Genomic DNA, 23,214 nt, shown 5'->3' on the forward strand with positions numbered 1-23,214 from the left:
CTTCTGCTTAGTAATAGTTTTTCACACTAACTTGCACTATGATGGTCCCAACAATCCCCTCCTGTTTAGTAATAGTTTTTCTACAGTTTTTTTTATTGTATCACATTTGATTTGTGCATCTTGCTAAACTGAAAAACACAACATTTGACTGAGAAAAATAAGCAGGGAGGGACAAGATGATGATGAGAGAGAGAGAGAGAGAGAGAGAGAGAGAGAGAGAGAGAGAGAGAGAGAGAGAGAGAGAGAGAGAGAGAGAGAGAGAGAGAGAGAGAGAGAGAGAGAGAGAGAGAGAGAGAGAGAGAGAGAGCATAGTGCTGCTGTGCACACTGAGTACGTACATCCCGTTAAAGTTATCTTTCAATCATCAACACAGAGCATCACAACCCTTTTCACCTCTGCCTTCTGTGGACACTTCAAGCAGGGTCCAAATCAACAGGAGCAGACAAGACAGGGACTTCACATCCACAGACCCACAGCCCACCTCCCAGGTTAGTGGATAGAGAGGGACACAATTATTGTGCTGTCCATGGCATGTTGGAGAGGGAGGGAGTTTTTAAAACTATTTATTTTACTCTGTATTGTGAATTGGTTAGATTCCAGTTAATCAAGTTAAGATTCTCCTAATCTCAAGAGTGAGTGTGTCTCTCTGTTCCTGTGTCTCTCTGTTCCTGCTACTTTCAGTTACTCAGACTGCTCGTGTCTGAGTCTTGTGGTCGGAACTACACAGACTGCTTGTCAGAGAGGTTGCATGTGTTACTTCTTGTCACTCTAATCTACTGTGCAACGATCTAAAAACTCAATTAATCCTTTACACTTGTGAGAATTGGCCTTTATCGATAGGGCTAAATTGAAATGTTTCTTACACAAGAAATATGAATTAGATAACCATGGTATAGCAGCAATTGAAAGGGAACAGTTTCAAGAGTAAGGGGAATTATTAGTCAACCGTTCACCTGACACAAGGCTGAATCCAAACGTGAAACTGTTTATTTGTTGATAACAACATCTGAAAATTCTCCGACAAACAGAAAGTGTTTTTTGTTTAAAATCTATTAATTATTTTAAATTAATGGCTATAAATCGCTCTCTGAATGTGCTACCGTGTTGAAACCACTCCCTCATGCTGCACTACGATGTAATGATTTTTAGTGCCCAGATTCAAATACTTTCAGATTTCACATCCTACATCAGACAGGCCCAGAAAAAATACTACTTTGTCCTTGGGTACCAGGGCTATCAATCAATGCAAGCCATTTCGATCTGTGCTATCCACAGATCAATTTATAAGCTAAAAAGGATGGTAGGACCCAATACCAGAACCACGCAGGCCTCCTAAAAGCAAGCTGTCGGGCACGGTTTTCTCCAGTACACGGGAGGTGTAGGCAACACTGGGTGCTAGCTAGCTAACTAGCAACACCGGTAGACAGTGTCCAGTGTGCAAGTTCTCCCACTTAAAAAGATGAGAGAGGCCTGGAATTTTCATCATAGGTACACTTCAACTATGACAGACAAAATTAGAAAAAAATCCAGAAAATCACATTGTAGGATTTTTAATGAATGTATTTGCAAATTATGGTGTAAAATAAGTATTTGGTCACCTACAAACAAGCAAGATTTATGTCTCTCACAGACCTGTAACTTCTTCTTTAAGAGGCTCCTATGTCCTCCACTCGTTACCTGTATTAATGGCACATGTTTGAACTTGTTATCAGTATAAAAGACACCTGTCCACAACCTCAAACAGTCACACTCCAAACTCCACTATGGCCAAGACCAAAGAGCTGTCAAAGGACACCAGAAACAAAATTGTAGACCTGCACCAGGCTGGGAAGACTGAATCTGCAATAGGTAAGCAGCTTGGTTTGAAGAAATCAACTGTGGGAGCAATTATTAGGAAATGGAAGACATACAAGACCACTGATAATCTCCCTTGATCTGGGGCTCCACGCAAGATCTCAACCCGGGGGGTCAAAATGATCACAAGAATGGTGAGCAAAAATCCCACGGGGGGACCTAGTGAATAACCTGCAGAGAGCTGGGACCAAAGTAACAAAGCCTACCATCAGTAACACTCTACGCAGCCAGGGACTCAAATCCTGCAGTGCCAGACGTGTCCCCCTGCTTAAGCTAGTACATGTACAGGCCCGTCTGAAGTTTGCTAGAGAGCATTTGGATGATTCAGAAGAAGATTGGGAGAATGTCATATGGTCAGATGAAACCAAAATATAACTTTTTGGTAAAAACTCAACTTGTCGTGTTTGGAGGACAAAGAATGCTGAGTTGCATCCAAAGAACACCATACCTACTGTGAAGCATGGGGGTGGAAACGTCATGCTTTGGGGCTGTTTTTCTGCAAAGGGACCAGGATGACTGATCCGTGTAAAGGAAAGAATGTTTCGTGAGATTTTGAGTGAAAACCTCCTTCAGCAAGGGCATTGAAGATGAAACGTGGCTGGGTCTTTCAGCATGTCAATGATCCCAAACACACCGCCCGGGCAACAAAGGAGTGGCTTCGTAAGAAGCATTTCAAGGTCCTGGAGTGGCCTAGCCAGTCTCCAGATCTCAACCCCATAGAAAATCTTTGGAGGGAGTTGAAAGTCAGTGTTGCCCAGCAACAGCCCCAAAACATCACTGCTCTAGAGGAGATCTGCATTGAGGAATGGGCCAAAATACCTGCAACAGTGTGTGAAAACCTTGTGAAGACTTACAGAAAACGTTTAACTTCTGTCATTGCCAATGTTAGGGTTGCGTAAATTCGAATCTAGTATCAGGATAAATATAACAATGAGTTACCGATTTTATACTATGTCATTTTTATTAGCTAAGTAATAAACCAACCAACCCCCACGGGTGTGAACAAAAAATTCAGCAATTAATCATATAACAGTTACAAAGTTTAAAATACCTTCATGTCCTCCATTCGATCCCACTATGTACTAGATTGGCTACCAGCCACATAGGAACTTAAAACCCTCATGTCAAAAGAGAACAACAGCTCATTTAAAAACAGAATAAAAGAAAATGATGTTAAATTGCAGTCTCCCTTAAGTCTCCCACTCATTATCCTTTATTTCAACGGTCCCAACATAGTAATATGTTAATAGCATTTCATGAAAATAATAAAACGTTTATTATTAATAAAACATTATTATTATTATTAATTTTTTTTTATAGAAAAACAGAAAATAAAAATCATCCAAGAAAAAATAAAAATCAACAAGTGATATATGCTTTTGTCTCCCCCTTTTGACAAAAACAGGATAAGACTTTATTGTTTATTGACATGTAAGATGTAGGATAAAACTTTAGTCATGGAAAACAGAGTAAAGCAGAGCAAAGCATTATTATAAACCATTTGGTCCTCTCAGCTACTCCTATCCTGCACCAGGTGGGCACCATGCCACCCATGAACTCTGAACCTTCACAACAGGGAGAACAAGCATACTGGAAAGAAAACCTATCATTAAAAAAATGTAAAAGAAGGAACTGTGGTGGTGTAATATTTATTCTACTACCTCACCCACAGCATACCATGGGTCATCCTCAGTCAGTCCCATCCTCCCCTGAAAGCATGCTTCAGTATCAGCATCTCCAACTGGAGTATCAAGCAAAGGCATCATGCCTGAAGTCTTCACCACATCTGTAAACAGACTTCTTAAAACACGGTATGATGCAAGCAGCACAACACATCAATAATAAAAATACAAGAATTAGGGTCAGAAATCCAGTAACCACCATACCAGTGTACTTACCAAACCAGGCTCCCAACCAAGAGAACAGTCCAGACTCCTCCACCCCCGCCATGGTCCTCATCTCAGCAGATCGTGCATCAAGCCCACTAAGGGCCTTAGATATACTACCATCTGGACTGGTGTTATTAGGAATATATGTGCAACATTGTTCACCGAACATCTTGCAGACACCCCCCTGACTGGCAAGAAGCATATCCAAAGCAAGTCTATTCTGTCTGGCAACCCTAGATGTGGCCTCCAGCTATTCAGACATACCAGTGAGTGCATCACGGGAGTAATTCACAAAACGCTGTTGATTATAGTAGATATAATTAATCCATGCAGTCTGTCTTGCATCCACTATGGCTGGACCTATAATAATAGGTAGTAAGTGTCAGAGTCCATCATTCCTACCCAGGGCCTGAAACTCATGAGGAATCCCCACTGGCACTCCCAACAGGTTAGTGAGTATGTCAATTACATCCTCTGTTCATGGAGCACTACGTCTATGTCTCCCATAGGATGGAATGTTTTCATCTCCCCTGGATACAGAACCCAACAGCTGTTCAGCAGTAACATCAACAATGGTCAGTGGAATTATCAAACAGGTCAGAGCACACGTACCTTGCCAGTCTCCTTTAAGAATGGGTCTCAGCACTCTTTTGGGTCCACAGATCCACCACACATCAGCCAGACCACTAGTTTGGTTTAGGCCTGTAACTGGCCAAGTGGAATTAATGGTTATGTTACTACTGCAATCAGCTTCAGGCAATCTCCCATAATCAATGCCATTACCTTTACCCATGATGCAACTGTAATTGCCCCCATATGCCTTAACACCCCAAGGGACCTGATGAGGAGGTACTGTAGGAAACACAAGGCTCAAAGAGGAACAGAGTTGAATTAGGCGGAACCTGTTAAAAACCTCTCAGAATACACAACCACCCCTCTCCTTCTCCTATAGCAAATGGGTGTGTAGCCAGAACAGGTCTAGCATGACTACATACAAATGCAGTCCTTTCTTCTCAGGGTTTTAGCTGTATACCTCATATAAGACAGCCACAAATTGTCCCTACCATCAAAACCAGTCTCAGTGCCTAATTGATCAATAGCTGAATAGTCTCTAATGTTAATTACCTGAATGAGATTTAACACAGTGGTGGTGGGTGGCAGGTTCGGTCCAGGGGTGGTAGAGGAGTGTGTCTGGTTCGTCTCTGGTTCGTCTGGGACCTCTGTGGTTTTGGCAGCACCTTAATAGAAAACACACCCATCGTGTCTGTCCCGGTTCTTTGTAGTCCGAGGGTGTAAGTGCCTGCATCAGAGAGCTTAATAGTTTTGATGGTTAGTAGGATTTCATCACCTTTACAAAGTTCAACAGTGCTCCCAGATTTCCCCCATATCATGGAAAACCTATCCACCTATGTGGGATCCCCTATTCTATAAGGATGCCCTCTTCTCCAATCCCAGAACTGTCCCAAGTTGGTTATCATGTAATTCCCATACGGACACCCTCCCCCATTACACAGGTACACTGGCACTCCTGTACACAGGTGTTAAAACCAAACACAAATATCTCAAATTCTTCCCTGCCCTGTTGGCTCAAATATGTCCCAAATACTTAACATGAGTCTACCATAATTAAAACTTATCCTAGCTCATTTTCACACCACGTTCATCAGAGAAAATATAATGACACTATAATGTAAATTTCACTGCCTTTTTGTATTAAATTACCTTAATATCAGTCTTACAAATGGCCCTAGATTTTCCATCCAAATGGCTTTCCAATGAGGCTGATCAGACCACAAAGGAAAGTTACAATGGAGGTCAAAAATCATACCACCCCTCCAAAGAAATGTTTCTTACAATATTAAACAACATTCCTTTATCAAAAGATTTCACCTATTTAATTAAGACTCAGAAAATAAAAACTTCTAATATTTCATATGTGAGTGTACCCCTTTAAGATACAGTGCCTTGCGAAAGTATTCGGTCCCCTTGAACTTTGCGACCTTTTGCCACATTTCAGGCTTCAAACATAAAGATATAAAACTGTATTTTTTTGTGAAGAATCAATAACAAGTGGGACACAATCATGAAGTGGAACGACATTTATTGGATATTTCAAACTTTTTTAACAAATCAAAAACGGAAAAATTGGGCGTGCAAAATTATTCAGCCCCTTTACTTTCAGTGCAGCAAACTCTCTCCAGAAGTTCAGTGAGGATCTCTGAATGATCCAATGTTGACCTAAATGACTAATGATGATAAATACCAGACAGTGTCCTTGGTCGTCGCCTGTCGGGCACTGTTTTCCCGCAATTCTCTTAACGATTCTCAGGGCAGATGTTCGGCATGCGGGAGCGAAGGACACCGTCTACCAGGAGTGAAAAAACTCAGATAATATAGGCAGGCTTCATCAGCGTATCACACACCACTTTGCAATGAGCTGGAGGCAGTATGAATTTGGAAAACATAAACTTACTACATATTATGAAGCATGTCTTACCTTGCTAGTAGCCTAGTCAAAATCAGACCATCTTTAATTTGCCAGTAGCCAAAGGCATAATCCTAGTCATTTTTATCAACCCATGCCAGTTGTTGCAGATTAGATCTCCCCTATTTCTAAATTTTGAATGGATATTTTATCTCTGTCACATGAAACCGCTTGCATGTGCTGTGGGCTTTTGACAATAGTTTTATTTTTTCATATAATTGCCTAATGCCTTGTGTGCATTGCTACGCTTATAATGTGAATAAATAATATACTGAACAAAAATAGAAACGCAATATCAACAATTTCAACAATTTTGCTGAGTTCATATAAGGAAATCAGTCAATGGAAGTAAATTCATTAGACGCTAATCTATGGATTTAATATGACTGGGCAGGGGCGCAGGCCCACCCACTTGGGAGCCAGGACCACCCACTGGAGAGCAAAGGCCCAGCCAATCAGAATGGTTTTTTCCCAACAAAAGGGAATTATTATAGACAGAAATCCTCCTTAGTTTCATCAGCTGTCCCAGTGGCTGGTCTCAGACGATCCCGCAGGTGAAGAAAGGTCCTGGGCTGGCATGGTTACAATTGGTCTGCGGTTGCAAGCCAGGTTGGATGTATTGCCAAATTCTCTAAAATTACAATAGAGGCAGTTTATGGTAGAGAAATGCAAAGTATATTCTATGGCAACAACTCTGGTGGACATCCCTGCAGTAAGATTCCCAATTGCACGCTCCCTCAAAACTTGCTGTGTGACAAATCTGCACATTATAGTGGCCTTTTATCGTCCCCAAGGAGCACCTGTGCAATGATCATGCTGTTTAATAAGCTTCTTGATATGCCACGCCTGTCAGGTGGTTGGATTATCGTTGCAAAAGAGGGATGTAAACAAATTTGTTCCCAAAATTTGAGAGATATTTGCTTTTTTGTGTGTATGGAACATTTCTGGAATCTTGTATTTCCGCTCATGAAACATAGAAGCAACACTTTACATGTTGCGTTTATATTTTTGTTCAGTATATAGTTTAACAACATTTTTTAATCTAAATGGTCTGATCTGTTGTATCAGACTCATTGCTTTGATTTTTTAAATGTTTATATAGCCTAGGCCTACTGGTTGAATGAATTCGGAATCTATCATCCCACAACTGTCCCAGGGTCTCTTTGGAATAGGCTATTTCTTTCAGTACAAGCTGACCAATAGAATAGAATAGGTCAACTTTTCTACTACGGGGATAGGAGATTGACATAGGCTAGTGATTTTGATGTTCGTTGCATCGGCTGAAGAAACGTAGGCCTAAATGTGGACAGTTATTCTAACTTCTTCAAAGTGTGCATCAGAATTCTATAAGAAGTATTGCACATTGTTGCATCCTTGGCTTGCATGTTCTGTTGATATGAATAACCATAATCTAAATGTAACTTCTGTCATACTGATTACGGTGGACACCCTAATCAGGTTACACACCAAATCAGGTAAATTTCTCAAATGTCTGGTAAATACAAAGTCTGCCGGTCCGGTGCCACAGTTTCCTAACGGAAACTATGGGATGAGGGAAACTTCTTGTCAGGTGAGGTGCTCAAATTCAGAGCAGCTGTCAGTCAAAACCCAAACAGGGCTGTGAAGTGCAGAGACAAAGCTCTGACGTCATGAATAGCATGTTACTGTATGCCTACAGTCACTGTGTTCCAATGTAGGCGTTTATCAGTAGTAGAAAGTTTTTCAAGCCACTCTCTCATCCTCCTAGATCTATCCACTGCCTTCGTGAACCATCAAATCCTCCTCTCCACCCTCTCAGGTCTGGGTGTCTCAGGCTCTGCACACTCTTGGATTGCATCCTACCTGGCAGGCCGCTCCTACCAGGTGACGTGGAGAGGATCTGTGTCTGCACCACTTTGTTTCACTACTGGTGTCCCCCAAGGCTCGGTTCTAGGCCCTCTTCTCTCTATACACCAAGTCATTCGGCTCCGTTATTTCCTCACATGGTCTCTCCTATCATTGATATGCGGATGACACTCCACTACTCTCTCCTTCCCCCCTTCTGACACCCAGGTGGTGACACACATCTTCGCATGCCTGGCAGATATCTCAAATTGGATGTCGGCCCAACACCTCAAGCTCAACATCTTCCTCCCCCCGAAGGCCTGCCCACTCAAAGACCTCTCCATCACGGTTGATAACTCCAGTGTCACCTTTCCAGAGTGCAAAGAACCTTGGCGTGACCCTGGAAAACACACTGTCATTCTCTGCAAACATCAAAGCAGTGATCCACTACAGCAGGTTCATGCACTACAACATGCGTAGAGTACAACCCTACATCACACAGAAAATGGAGCAATTCCTAATCCAGGCACTTGTCCTCTCCCATCTGGACTACTGCAACTCGCTGTTGGCTGGTCTCCCTGCTTGTACCATCAAACCCGCGCAACTTATCCAGAATGCTGCAGACCGCTTGGTTTTCAATCTTCCCAAGTTCTCTTATGCAACCCCGCTCCTCCACTGGCTTCCAGTTGAAGCTCACATTCACATCAAGACCATGGTGCTTACATACAGAACAGCAAGGGGAACTGCCCCTCCCCCCTTCTGGATATGTTCAAACCCTACAGCCCAACCAGAGAACTCTGTTCTGCCACCTCAGGTCTTGGCCCTTACTTAGCCAGCACCTTCACTTGCCCTCCCCCTTATAGCTCTGACTCTACTGATAGCTACGATATTGAGGAAAAATGTGGAAATCCTACCTAGCTATCTGAAGATTAATGCACTATGTAGAATGGAGCCTGGAGGGGATGGTGGCCATTTTACAGGCTCCAAATCAATTGTGCTATTTTGTTTAACTTAATTTGTATATAATGTTGATGCTACCGTCTCTTATGACCGAAAATAGCTTCTGGATATCAGAACAGCGATTTCTCACCTTGAAGTGGGCAAATATTTTTGAATTTAATGAGTCTGACATGCAGGATATAATGTTGCTTCCAGACAACGATGAAAATCCTTGTCATTCACATGAAGAAAATAAGTAAAGACAAGGGGTGCAGATCAGGGTGCCTTGTGAGAATTTGTCAGCGAGTGGGTAACCCGCTTCTACCATCCATAGTATTGGCCAAAGTGCAATCACTGGAGAATAAACTGGATGAGCTCCGTTCGAGACTATCCTACCAATGGGAAATGAAAAACTAATATCTTATGTTTCACGAGTCGTGGCTGAACGACGACACAGATATTATACAGTTTGCTGGATTTTCCGTGCATCAGCAGGAAAGAACAGCTACTGTACATCCGGTAAGACGAGGGGTGGGTTGTGTGTCTACTTGTCAATAACAGCTGGTGCACAATTATAATATTAAAGGAGTCTCGAGGTATTGCTCGCCGAGGTAGAGTACCTCATGATAAGCTGTAGACCACACTATCTTTTCGTAGCGGTCTATTTACCACCACAAACCGATGCTGGCACTAAGACCACACTGAACAAGCTGTATAAGGCCATAAGCAAAGAAAATGCTCATCCAGAATTGCCGCTTCTAGTGGCCGGGGATTTGACCTAATTTCTACCAGAATATCACTTGTGCAACCAGAGGGAAAAAACTCCGGACCACCTTTACTCCACACACAAAGATGCGTATAAAGCACTCCCTCGCCATCGATTTGGCAAATCTGACCATAATTCTAACTTCCTGCTTACGAGTAAAAACTAAAGCAGGAAGTACCAGTGACTCACTCAATAGGGAAGTGGTCAGATGATGCGGATGCTACGTTACAGGACTGTTGGTTAGCACAGACTGGAATATGTTCCGGGATTCATCCAATAGCATTGAGGAGTATACCATCTCAGTCACTGGCTTCATCAATAAGTGCATCGACGACGTCATCCCCACAGTGACCGTACGTACATATCCCAACCAGAAGCCATGGATTACAGGTAACATCCGCCCCAAGCTAATGTCTAGAGCTGCCGCCTTCAAGAGGCGGGACACTAATCCGGACGCTTATAAGATATCCTGATATGCCCAGGCAAATCATCAATACAGGACAAATATTGAATCCTACTACACCAGCTCAGACGCTCAACGGATGTGGCAGGGCTTGCATACTATTACGGACTATAAAGGGAAACCCAGCCGCAAGCTAACCAGTTACGGAGCCTACCAGATGGGCTAAATGGCTTTTATGCTTGCTTGAAGGCAAGCAACAATGAAGCATGCATGAGAGCACCAGCTGTTCCGGACAACTGTGTGATCACCCTCTCCCTAGCCGATGTGAGCAAGACCTTGAAACAGGTCAATATTCCCAAGGCTGCGGGGCCAGATGGATTACCAGGACGTGTACTCAGAGCATGCGTGGACCAACTGGCAAGTGTCTTCACTGACATTTTCAACCTCTCCCTGACCGAGTCTGTAATACATATGTTTCAAGCAGACCACCAGACAAGAAGTGAGGTGGAAAGATAATAGTGAGGTGAAAGGGTATGGTGAGGTGAGGTGGAAAGAATGGTGGAGAAAGGTCAAGGGAAGCTATTTTCATATAGAGGCAGGGGTCTCTATACGCTATGCAAAGACAGAATACTATAAAGGCAGGACTCTGTAATATGAGAATTTAGTATTTTCCATGGAGGGGCTCAACTTTGTTACATTTGCAATTAAGTATTTTTTGAATTCACAAGTTCTAGTAAGAGTGTTATATTTCTGAGTCAATATTCCACCACACCAGTCAGTTGATTATTGACAAGTTTTTCCAACACTTTTGATGAACAGGTCAAAATAGAAATAGGCCTATAACAGTTCGGATCAGCTTGATCTCCCCTTTAAATAAAGGACCCACCGTGGCTGCCTTCCAAGCAATGGGAATCTGCCCAGAGAGGAGAAACAGGTTAAAAAGGTCAGAGATAGGCTTGGTGATGATAGGGGCAGCAACCTTAAAGAAGAAAGGGCCTAAACCAACTGAACCAGATGTTTTTTGGGGGTCAAGTTTTAAGGAGCTCCTTTAGCACCTCGGACTGAGTGACCGCCTGCAGGAAAAACTTTGTAGCGGGATAGGGGGAAAAGTGGGAGGAGCATCGGGGATAGTGGTATTAGAAGGGGTGGAAGACGAAGAAATGTTGGACATGCAAGGAGGCATGGCTGAGTCAAATAGGAATCCCGAAGAGCTCAGCCATGTGTTCCTTGTCAGTAACAACCACATTAAGGGACATGGGCAGCTGTGAGGAAGAGGGTTTATACTGCAGGTCTTTCACCGTTTTCCAGAACTTCTTGGGGTTAGACCCACAGAGCGAGAACTGGTCCTTAAAGTAACTAACTTTGGCCTTCCGGATTGCCTGAGTGCATTTATTTATAATTTGCCTGAATGAGAGCCAATCAATCTGAGTATGTGTGTGCCGAGCGATTTGCCAAATTGAATTGAGGTGGAGTCACTGCCAGATCAGTCAAACCAGGGGCTGAATGTGTTTTCAAATCTCATTTTCTTTACAGGTGTGTATTTGTTAACGATAATAATAAATGGAACAAACGGAACATTATTTACTTTAATAATGTTTACATATCTTGCATTACTCATCTCATGTTTCTACTGTATTCTAGAAGCCTAGAAGTAACATAGTTAACAATAATCCTGGACACTCAAATCAGTATGATATGTTACGTTTGGTATGAATACATAAGACAAAAGGAGGGTGGTTGGTAGGGTGTATGATGTGAACATCTAGCAACCCAAAGGTTGTGCATTCTAATCTCAAGGACAACTTTAGCATTTTAGCTAATTAGCAACTACTTACGTTTGAGCTACTTTGCATGTTAGTTAACCCTTCCCCTAACTCCTAACCTTAATCCCTAACCCAGCTAACATTAGTCAAAACAAATTGTAATTCGTAACATACGTATTGCACATTTGTAATTGTATGAATTGTAATTCGTAACATAGCCGATCATTCAAATTCATATGAAATGTAACAATTTGAATGTTTCAGATTTTTGTTTACTATGTTATTTTTACCCCTGAGTCAAGGTTAACGGAAACTCAATCCTGTTTTCTCTGCTCATTTCCCTGCAGTGACAGAACCCTGATGACAAACAAGGGTCCAGCTCTACCATGAAATCCCCCTCATTTTGCCTCAGGCTCTTCCTCCTCATCTGCCTGGCCCCTCTACTGTTCTTTCTGGTGGAACAGGGGAGTGAGGGTGGGTGGGGTCCAAACTCTGACAGAAGCCACAACATCACCATCCTGCTGTGGCACTGGCCCTTTGGCCCCTCCTACAATTTGGAGGGAGACGTGCGCTGGAACCGGTACCGTATCCCTGACTGCCGCCTGGTGGACCAGCGCTCTCTCTACCCCAGTGCTGACCTGGTGGTCTTCCACCACAGAGAGCTGATGAGCGGCCAGGAGCGGCTGCCCCTCCACCGGCCAAGGCACCAGAAGTGGGTCTGGCTCTCTGGAGTCCCCTGACAACAACAGATACCTGAAGCCCTTCAATAACGTGTTCAACTGGACCATGTCCTACCACCGCGATGCCGATATCACCATGCCCTATGGTAAGCTGCTGCCGAAGGACTGTGATACTGGTAATGATAGCACAGAAGACATCATTCCCCAAAATAAGTCCATTCTGGCCTGCTGGGTTGTTAGTCACTATGAGCATCAGCACAGAAGGAGCTTGGTGTACAAGAGGCTGAAAAGCAGCATCCCAGTGGAGGTGTATGGTCGCTTGAGAGGGAGTGTTTTGGCCTCCATCGACCTGCTGCCCACCATCTCAAGCTGCTACTTCTACCTGTCCTTCGAGAACTCCATCTCCAAGGATTACATCACTGAGAAGCTCTGGCGGAACGCTTACCAGGCAGGGGCGGTGCCTGTGGTTCTGGGTCCACCTCCAGATGACTACATAGGCGTGGCGCCGCCCAACTCCTTCATCCACGTTGAGGACTTTCCATCCACCAATAAGCTGGGGAACTATCTCCGCCAGCTGCAACTGGACAAGGAGAGATATGCTGGGTACTTTGCGTGGCGGCATAGCTATCAGGTGAAAGTGTATACAGACTGGAGGGAGAGGCTGTGTAGCATCTGCCCAAAGTATCACAGCCTGCCTGCTCAGAAGGTTTACCATGACCTGGAAGCCTGGGTCAGGATGTGAAACCACACCCATGGTTCACTTTGGCAGCTCCTCAGACTTTCTGCATCCTAAATAGCACCAGTTTCACTATGCAGGTCCTTACATTTGACTAGGGCTCATAGGGTCTGGTCAAAAGTAGTGCACTATACAAGGGGAGTGACATTTAGGACACCTTTTAAAAAATGTGAAGGTGGTCTTCTCTAGGACCAGCTCTTTTCACATACCTCCGCACACAACTGTGTGAGAAACAGAAAGTGGTTGAGCATTTATGGGTGATCTGTGTTACACATGCAGCATTTATATACACAATAGCATATTCACTAACTGTTGTTACGACACAGGTTGGCATGGAAAATAAAAAACATTTAATTGTGTGGTGCAAAAGTTACAAGTAACATCTTAAGGTTGCCCCAGAGAAATAGCCAGAGTTTCAATAAAATTATCAAATATGCTTTTATTTATAAACATGGGATTGTGTAAAAACTTTAGCCAAGAGATTTGAGTCACATTGAAGAGGAATTTACTTCAACTACACAACAAGGCACTAGATTGTGCCTGCGCTGGGTGGCCATTTCAGATTTGTTTTGATCAAGTCTTTGTATAAGAGTGGTGATGTAATCAGCTCTGTAACAGTGACAACCATTAACAATACAGGTCCTTGATCATGTTAACATAAGTACCACTTTGGTTAATCCCTTTACCGCAATGGCTACCTTTAGATTAAAAAACACTTAGTCAACATATGCAATACAGGCATGGATAACAAACATAGCAAGATTTAAGACAAATCAAAAAATGTATTTGTATCATACTTCCACTATGAGAGTATACCTTCTGGACAAGACTGCAAAGAATATTTAAAGAAATTGTATGTAAGACCTAATAGATAACCTCTGGACGAACTGCAACTAGACAAGGATATGAAAGATAAGGGGGGGGGGGGGGGGGGGGAATCTCATTTTTAAAATATCAAAAAAAAGGTCAGACAACTTTGTGCAAAAACAATCTCACCGCAGATATTCAGAGCCAAGGGACTGGTGGAATGAAGGTAGAAAATAGCTACAGTGGGGAGAACAAGTATTTGATTACCTGCGAAATCGGCAGGTTTTGCTACTTATAAAGCATGTAGGTCTGTATTTTTATCATAGGTACACTTCAACTGTGAGAGACAAAATCTAAAACAGAAATCCAGAAAAATCACATTGTATGATTTAAGTAATTAATTTGCATCACCTACCAACCAGTAAGAATTTCAGCTCTCACAGACCTGTTAGTTTTTCTTTAAGAAGTCCTCCCGTTCTCCACTCATTACCTGTATAAAAGACACCTGTCCACACACTCAAACAGACTCCAACCGCTACACAATGGCCAAGACCAGGGAGCTGTGTAAGGACATCAGGGATAAAACTGTAGACCTGCACACGGCTGGGATACAGGACAATAGGCAAGCAGCTCGGTGAGAAGGCAACAACTGTTGGCGCAATTACTAGAAAATGGAAGAAGTTAAAGATCACCCTCGGCCTTCCCTCAGTAAGAGCATTGAAGATGGGTCGTGGCTGGGTCTTCCAGCATGACAACAACCCAAAAACACACAGCCAGGGCAACTAAGGAGTGGCTCCGTAAGAAGCATCTCAAGGTCCTGGAGTGGCCTAGCCAGTCTCCAGACCTGAACCCAATAGAACATCTTTGGAGGGAGCTGAAAGTCCTGTAATTGCAAACAAATGTTTCTGTACCAAATATTAAGTTCTGCTTTTTTGATATATCAAATACTTATGTCACGCAATAAAATGCAAATTAATTATTTAAAAATCATACAATGTGATTTTCTGGATTTTGGATTTAGATCCCGTCTCTCGCATTTGAAGTGTACCTATGATAAAAATGACAGGCCTCTACATGCTTTGTAAGTAGGAAAGCCTGCAAAAATCGGTAGTGTATCAAATACTTGTTCTCCCCACTGTATGTTGGGTGGGAATGGGAGGCCATATGGCCAGAGCTGGTTTAGAGAACTGGAACACATTTAGCTGGTCAGGTGACCCACCAGTCCAGGGTGCAGGGCCTGCTTAAAGACTTCTGGCCTCTGGAGGGGGGGCATGTAGAAAGTGGGGGCCCCGGTGTGGCTGGATAGGTGGTACCCCTGACCAGGGAGGGGGGATTGGGTCATATGCGGGGGAGGTGGACTCTGCTCGTAGTACTGTTCTTCACACTCCTCGTCGAAAGGGAGGGCCAGGCGCTTGCCCTTCTGTCTGCGGTTACAGAACCACACACGCACCACCTGCCAAACACAAGTCACATGCTGTCCAGAAAACACCACATTTCCCCACTTCCTTAATTTTTTAAAATATAGAACCTGACAGTGTCAGACGAGTCATCACATACATCACTAAGATTCAAACCATGGAAACACAGGAAAAGCATATTTACCATAAATGAATTTAGAGTCCATTTCATTTAAGAGCCAATTAGACTAAACAGCCATGCACGGTTGGGGAAATAAAGGCCAGTAGGCGACAAAGGAATTGAGGGAAGGCTGTATCAGTGTGGGACTCACATCTCTCTCCAGACACAGGTCATCTGCAATGTGTGTGATGTCCTGGGTGTTGGGCTTGGGGCACTTGACAAAGTAGGACTCTAGAGCCGTGCGCACCGAACCCTCCAGACTGGTCCGCCGCTTCCTCTTCCTGGTGTCCACAAACACCCGCTCGATCTTGTACATCTGGGGATACAAGCATACTCACACACATACTCACATTCAGACTGGGACATTACAGTATACGTTGGTCCATTGCAGAGGACATAACTCTATTGGTTCCCCCAAAAGGGCCTCCCCTCAAATACCAAATGCAAAAGTTGAATAGATAACATTTAATGGTGAACATTTTCTAATAAATTTTACTCTGGTTGGCCATGGTAAGTTCATGGCCAACAAGATGGAATCCTAGACACATTGTGCAAACATGATGCTGCTCTGTACCAGCTGTGATTCTAAGCAAAAACAAAGATATCTGATAAAGAGTTCGATTAGAAGAATACTCACATCCTGGGGGTTGTCAGAGGTCTCAGCCTCATTCAGCCATCTCCGAAGCAGGGGCTTCAGCTTGCACATATTCTTGAAGCTGAGCTGGAGGGCTTCGAAACGACAGATTGTAGTCTGGCTGAACATCTTGCCTAAACAGAGAACGAGTCATTGTCAGCAGTTGACACTAGGGATTAATATTTTCCCAAAAATCTACCAAGTCGCAATACCAGGAATAATTCATATGTATCCTGGGAAATACGCAAAAATCGGAGCGTTTAAAACCAAGATATGGTCGCTCAGGATTCTCCCTAAATAAGATTGGCGCTGAGCCAAATTGGAGTCTTGGCTGCGACACTATTGAAAGATTTCACAACCAAGAGAAACTAATATTTTGTAATGATAGAGCAACAGTTCCCCAATAACATTATTGCGAATTAGGTAGTTGATCAGAACATTATCATGTTCCGCAATTAATTAAGCGCATTTCATCAGCATGCTTTGGCTACCTCGACACAGACATGCACTAACAGCAGCCAAACAAACAAAGTCAATGATCAAAGTGATTATGCGTGCTAGATAAACGAATACCAAGACTTTATTTGGCAAAATCGAGTGGATTATACAGATAGCAGGTCAGCCCATGAATAACGAGAGATGAAGAGGAACTTGTTTAAATATCAAGGCATCTTAACCGGGACCGACTTTGTGTTTACACACTCTACCGAGACAGCGTAGAGAAGAGGGGGAAACGTTTTATTTTATTTACATGCGTATGCGAGAAGTGATTTGGTAATGCCACCTATGGATTACAGAAAAAAAGTTAGAGGGACGATATGAAAAAACCCTAAACCCACTGTTCCTCGGCCGTCATTAAAAAGAATAATTTGTTCTTAACTGACTTGCCTAGTTAAATAAAGGTAAAAATATATATATAGGGCTACTACGTGAGTAAATAGAGCAATTACACTTGATTTACGCTACATTATTGGATGCTAAATGTTTGATCAGTGAGAGGAGCAAACGAATAAATGAGCTATTTCCACTTGTCCAGCCAGATATAATTTGACCAAATATACAGACCTGGGCTTTTGGTCGGGTGTAGAACAGGCTACTTACTACGCGAGTGAAGCGCAAAATCCACTTGTATAAAAATGTTCTGATCAGCTAATATATGAGCAAGCTATCAAAAATATGTTCATTAGCACAGACTCCAATTTAGCTAACATTTCCCCAGTTTAAATTGTTAACTAATATCTAAACGGAGATTCAGTGAAAACAAAGATCTGACATTGACTAGTCCCCAACTCGCCTCAAATCAGCGACATGGCGCTGTCCCAATGAAAACGGTGCTGAAATCATAATCTAGTTTACCACACACACACAAGACTATAGCTTTAAAAAATGTGTAGAAGTTTATCACTTTGGGAGTTTCAGTATGAGCAAGAACTTGACAAATGCCTTCAATTGCATTGGCCTACTTAATTCCAATATTTCAACCATTCAGCTGAACATAAGGCGAGTTTTCCTCTGCACTTTTTCTCCGCCCAATGGCTGTTTCCGGTCTCCTCACTCAGCTGCCGCCCGCCACATTGTTTTCATCACCAGTTCGAATCGATATAGTGTATGGTTGTCCAGTTAGGGCTCATTTAATTTATGTGATTTTGAACCAGTCCTGGGCTTCAGAGCTCACTGGTCTTGGTTCAGAACGGGATCGAATTTTCAGTTCTGATGAGAGGTCTAAAGTGAATTCGGATCTGGTGTGCTTTGAATTTATGGCGATTGTGGGACAACCTGTTTGGATAATGGAAATATACTTTTTAAATGGCACAATATGCTGCTGCACAAAGTGACACTGCAACAACTACAGTAGATTTCAAACACAAGGACCATAGTATTCTATGGTTTCCTACGCCAATTTAACGGAACACTCAGTAAGTTCAAAGACCAATCATGCATTAATATTCACCAGCTCACATTGGCAAGGTTAGGCTGTGACATGGGTTAATGGTAGTTTTAGTGTACGCCTAATCCAAACTCACCATAAAGGTTGCCTAGTGCCATTCCTACATCTGCTTGTGTGAAACCCAGTGTTATACGCGTGTGCTTCAGCTCCTTGGCGAACTGTTCCAGCTCCTCAGTTGAAGGGTTCTCCTGTTAAAAAGAGGCACACTTACCAAAGAAGGAAACATTGTCCATCCCTTCACTTTTTTTATTAATAGGCAGGCTCCAGGGTAAACAAGCTAATAGGACATCATGGGGATAACGGTACATAGGCCTATTTTCAGACTCACCTCTTCCTCCGAGTCGCTGCACCCACCGCTTGTGCTGGAGGATCCATTGCTTTGGGTTTGCGCCTGGGGCGCTTGGGCACCTTGGCTTGCGCTCCCGTTGAACGTGATCCCGGGTAACCCATTGCTGGGGGGTGACGGCGAGAGCGATGGGGATGTTGAAGACGATGTTGAGGGTATGGCGTTGAGGTTTTGCATATTGGAACTCTCAGCAGTGATGTGGGGAAGGCCGGGCCAAAACGAGGGGTTCCATGGGGTCGAGTAGTAAACCCCGTGAGGCACAGCGGACGACGGAGTTGGATACTGTTGAATCTTTACCTCATACTCGTCCTTGACATCCTTCTCAATCTTTATATCAGGCATTTTGATTTGGTCCCTGGCTTCGGCAATGGGTGGGCTCAGGTTTGTGGCCTGCGTAGTCACTGCAACCCTCGGAACTTGGCCGGTGTATTCGGGAGCGGCCATGGGATACCAGTGTTTGGGTTGGCAAAAGTCACCGGTTTGTAAGTCGGAGGCCCTATAGTCACCACCGACTGGTGGGAATTGGAAAAATGTTTGAGGTGTTGGAGGCAATCCATTGTATGCAGTCTTGTTGAATAGAAGACTGTGGTGCTGTAGAACGCCGTGAGGGATCTGGAGCGACGTGCCTCCAAACGCTTCTTGACTCAAGGCCTGGGCGTACATGGGTCGGCTGAAGTCATCCGGCCGGCTGTTGCAATCAGAAAGAGGGCTCTGAGATCGCTCCGACATTCTCCTTGATTTGAATCTCAGACAATCTGGTTCAGGCACTTGGTTATAGTTAATGACACGCTTGCAGTCTTCACCGTCTATATACCCATTACGCAAGATAGAACATCGTTTCTGAACGGCCTGTCCTGAACACTTGAGGGTGGCAAGAAAATGTCCAAACGCCAGCGTTCTTTGAGCAATTCCTTAAAGGGTGAAAATCAATCCCGAAAGTTTCTCTTCACGCTGTGTGGAAACAAACCTGTACAGAAATAGAAGCCTGTGTGCGAGATACACATCAACTGTAGTCCATTGAGGCTCGAGTTCACCACCTACTTCACCTTCAAATGGCCGTCTCACAACACCCCAGCTCCACAGTTTTTTAAAAATCAATCGGTGTTGGGATGTTAATAGCCTCGCCTCCCATTGGCCGAGAGAGACAATCAAACAATCCATTGTGAATTTGCTAACGAACTTGATTTTTTTTCCCTTCACGGCGAGATAACGGTCTATGCTATCCGGGATCATTGGGACGTCCCTACCCCCCACTGAAGTTGAAATGTAAATGGATAGGTAAGGGTTGGTTAAGGGTAGGGGTTAAAGTTTAGTGTAGGGACGTCCCAAAGATCCCCGATAACACTGACCATGAGATAACAGGTAAGCTAGTGCGCGTGCTTTCCCCTTGAAAACTTGACTGAAAAGAATTGATACTAAATATTCGTCTTCCTGAGAAAATTTCAATAACATAAGCTCAGGTGTGTATGCAAAAATCCTGTGAGCAATTAAAGGAAATTATCTAGTAAAAAGTTAATTCACGACTTCAATGTTGATCCATTTAATATATTTAGCCTACGTGACGAAGTAGTAAATACATATTCAGTGACGTAGCCAAAGTATCTAATATGCATGTAGCGTTGTGTGGACATTGTTTAACCTTAACTAGCTCGATATTAAAAGTGATTTGGGATAGCCTACATGCAAGCAGATGTATTTAAATACAGACCAGAATTACATATTTTGACTATCACTCATTATAAAATGTTGGCTTGTAGGCCAAGAAAGTATAGGCAAAATTGTGTTCAAATCAACAATAACATTTAATGTAACAACATTTGGGCAACCTTGCTGATCATGCTCAACTTATATCCATTTTATATTACACTATAAAACAATAGGTTATATAAAGATTATTTTTCATAGCCTAAAAAGCAAATGTTGTGCAAAAATAATTATCGAGTAAGTGAGATCACATTCGATCCAAATTTAAATAGCATAGACCCATATTTTCGCTTGCTCAATTTTCTGGCTAATTGTTAGAATTTAACATGTAAAAAAAATTGGGAAAAATCTTTCAATTTGTTAAAATGGAAATTATAACAGACTCAATGCATTTCCATTGAGGTTTAGACTTACACAAAACACATTGGCCTCATGTGACCCGCAATCATTAGTGAAGTTAACCAATAAAGAATTAGGTTCATATTTTGTCATATTTCACAATGTTTGGACCATCCTTTTGGCCGAGAGACAATGCCTATAAAGTGATGGCGCTGTAGCCTAATTACATGGATATCAGTAAACTGAGGACTCCTGTTTCAGAAATGCATGTGAAAGGGTCAGTAAGTCTAGAAATTAAAAGCAGTTTTATGACATTTCAAAATAGACAATTAACTCAACGAATGATGCACGTGATGGTTGAACTTTTCTGAAGTGACAACTTTACGCTCAATTTTACATACAGAAACCAATTTTTGCCCATGTAAAATCAGGACAACGCAGAGGAAATTACTAAAACAACTAAAGCATCCAGTCGAATTTATACTAGCCTTGATGGGTGTATTGAAAAGAGTGGATGGCCGTCGCACCGATACAGATACGCACCCCCATAGCGAGTCGTTTGCTTCAGATTGTGGCAGGAAGACGCGCCGCGGGAGGAGTGGGGGTGTCATTGTGCGACTTGGCCCGGGGGCACCCCGCGGCTTTTAGTCCTTGAGTAGCGATGGCCGACCATTAGCTCCTTTTCAGACACGAACAATAAGTCGAAACCCTTTGATTCCGGCCCACACACACCTACCCCCTACCCTGAATGAAACACTCATGTCCAGAGAGTGACTTATTTGAGTAGTTGGTTGATGATGTTATTAAAGTTATAGCATTTGTACATTGCTATGTGCAGTGTGAATAGGAGATGAATGAACATGGTGTCGGGGCATCTCTAGCCCCCCTCAGAGCATGTGCAGACCAGGTGGCTGGAGTGTTTAAAGACATATTCAATCTTTCCCTATCCCAGTCTGCTGTTCCCTCTTGCTTCAAGTTGTCCACCATTGTTCTTGTACCCAAGAAAGCAGAGGTAACTGAACTAAATGACTATCACCCCCTTCTGCCACTATGAAGTGCTTTGAGAGGTTAGTTAAGGATCACATCACTTCCAACTTACCTGACACCCTAGACCAGGGGTGGGCAACTCCAGTCCTTGATGGCCTGATTGGTGTCACACTTTTTCTCCATCCCCAGCAAACACAGCTGATTAATCTAATTGCATTCTAAACTGAAGATTAACCCTGCTACCATCGAGAAGGAGGAGACAGTACAGCTGCATCAAAGCTGGGAACAAGAGAATGAAAAACAGCTTCAATCTCAAGGCCATCAGACTGTTAAACAGTCACCACTAGCCGGCCTCTGCCCAGTATCTTGCCCTGAACGTTAGTCACTGGTCACTTTAATGTTTAACTGTTTTACCCATGTACACTACCATTCAAACGTTTGAATGTTTGGGGTCAATTCGAAATGTTCTTGTTTTTTAAAGAAAAGCATAACATCAAATTGATCAGAAATACAATGTAGACATTGTTAATGTTTTAAATGACTATTGTAGCTGGAAACGGCTGATAGTTTATTAATGGAATAGGTACATACAGTGGGGCAAAAAAGTATTTAGTCAGCCACCAATTGTGCAAGTTCTCCCACTTAAAAAGATGAGGCCTGTAATTTTCATCATAGGTACACTTCAACTATGACAGACAAAATGAATTTATTTGCAAATATCTGTCATAGTTGAAGTGTACCTATAATGAAAATTACAGGCCTCTCATCTTTTTAATTGGGAGAACTTGCACAATTGGTGGCTGACTAAATACTTTTTTGCCCCACTGTACATACATACATTCTGTACCAAATATTAAGTTCTGCTTTTCTGATGTATCAAATACTTATGTCATGCAATAAAATGCAAATTAATAACTTACAAATCATATGTGATTTTCTGGATTTTTGTTTTAGATTCCGTCTCTCACAGTTGAAGTGTACCTATGATAAAAAATTACAGACCTCTACATGCTTTGTAAGTAGGAAAACCTGCAAAATCGGGCAGTGTATCAAATACTTGTTCTCTCCACTGTGTGTGTGTGTGTATAATATATATATATACACACACACACACACACACATATATACGCACACACACATATACATACATGTATATATATATACACACACACACGTGTGTATGTATATATATTTACACACACACACATTTATATATATACACACACACACACACACACACACACACACACACACACACACTTTTTAAAATTATTATTATTATTATTATTTTTTTGTACTTCCGGCGCCGACAGAGATGGCCGCCTCGCTTCACGTTCCTAGGAAACTATGCAGTTTTTTTGTTTTTTACATGTTATTTCTTACATTAGTACCCCAGGTCATCTTAGGTTTCATTACATACAGTCGAGAAGAACTACTGAATGTAAGAGCAGCGTCAACTCACCATCAGTACGACCAAGAATATGACTTTCGCGAAGCTGATCCTGTGTTCTGCCTTTCACCCAGGACAACGG

At 42.7% G+C, this 23,214-nt stretch overlaps 2 protein-coding genes across 3 annotated transcripts; one reads left to right on the forward strand and one right to left on the reverse strand.

The window, feature by feature from the left end:
• Nucleotides 1–351: 351 nt before the first annotated feature.
• On the forward strand, nt 352–14,520 carry LOC124049035 (alpha-(1,3)-fucosyltransferase 7-like). The gene is given in 5 exon segments (XM_046370329.1): nt 352–488; nt 3,527–3,665; nt 4,253–4,318; nt 12,271–12,644; nt 12,646–14,520. Coding segments are annotated over 2 exon segments (1,035 nt in total). The 5' UTR covers nt 352–488; nt 3,527–3,665; nt 4,253–4,318; nt 12,271–12,309; the 3' UTR covers nt 13,346–14,520.
• Nucleotides 14,521–15,081: 561 nt separating this feature from the next.
• LOC124049034 (POU domain, class 5, transcription factor 1-like) lies at nt 15,082–22,229 on the reverse strand. Of its 2 annotated transcripts, none has more exons than XM_046370328.1 (5): nt 18,635–22,229; nt 18,383–18,491; nt 16,362–16,492; nt 15,876–16,040; nt 15,082–15,599 (listed from the first exon to the last, which is right to left on the reverse strand). In XM_046370328.1, exons 1-5 carry the CDS (start codon nt 19,379–19,381, stop codon nt 15,345–15,347), a joined length of 1,407 nt encoding a protein of 468 aa, XP_046226284.1. In that variant the 5' UTR covers nt 19,382–22,229; the 3' UTR covers nt 15,082–15,344. The 2 variants fall into 2 exon arrangements, with proteins under 2 accessions (XP_046226284.1, XP_046226283.1); XM_046370327.1 differs by having other exon boundaries at nt 15,083–15,599; nt 18,383–18,494.
• Between the last annotated feature and the right edge of the window lie 985 nt (nt 22,230–23,214).

This window comes from Oncorhynchus gorbuscha, linkage group LG11 (assembly GCF_021184085.1).
Source record: "Oncorhynchus gorbuscha isolate QuinsamMale2020 ecotype Even-year linkage group LG11, OgorEven_v1.0, whole genome shotgun sequence".
Taxonomy (NCBI): Eukaryota; Metazoa; Chordata; class Actinopteri; order Salmoniformes; family Salmonidae; genus Oncorhynchus; species Oncorhynchus gorbuscha.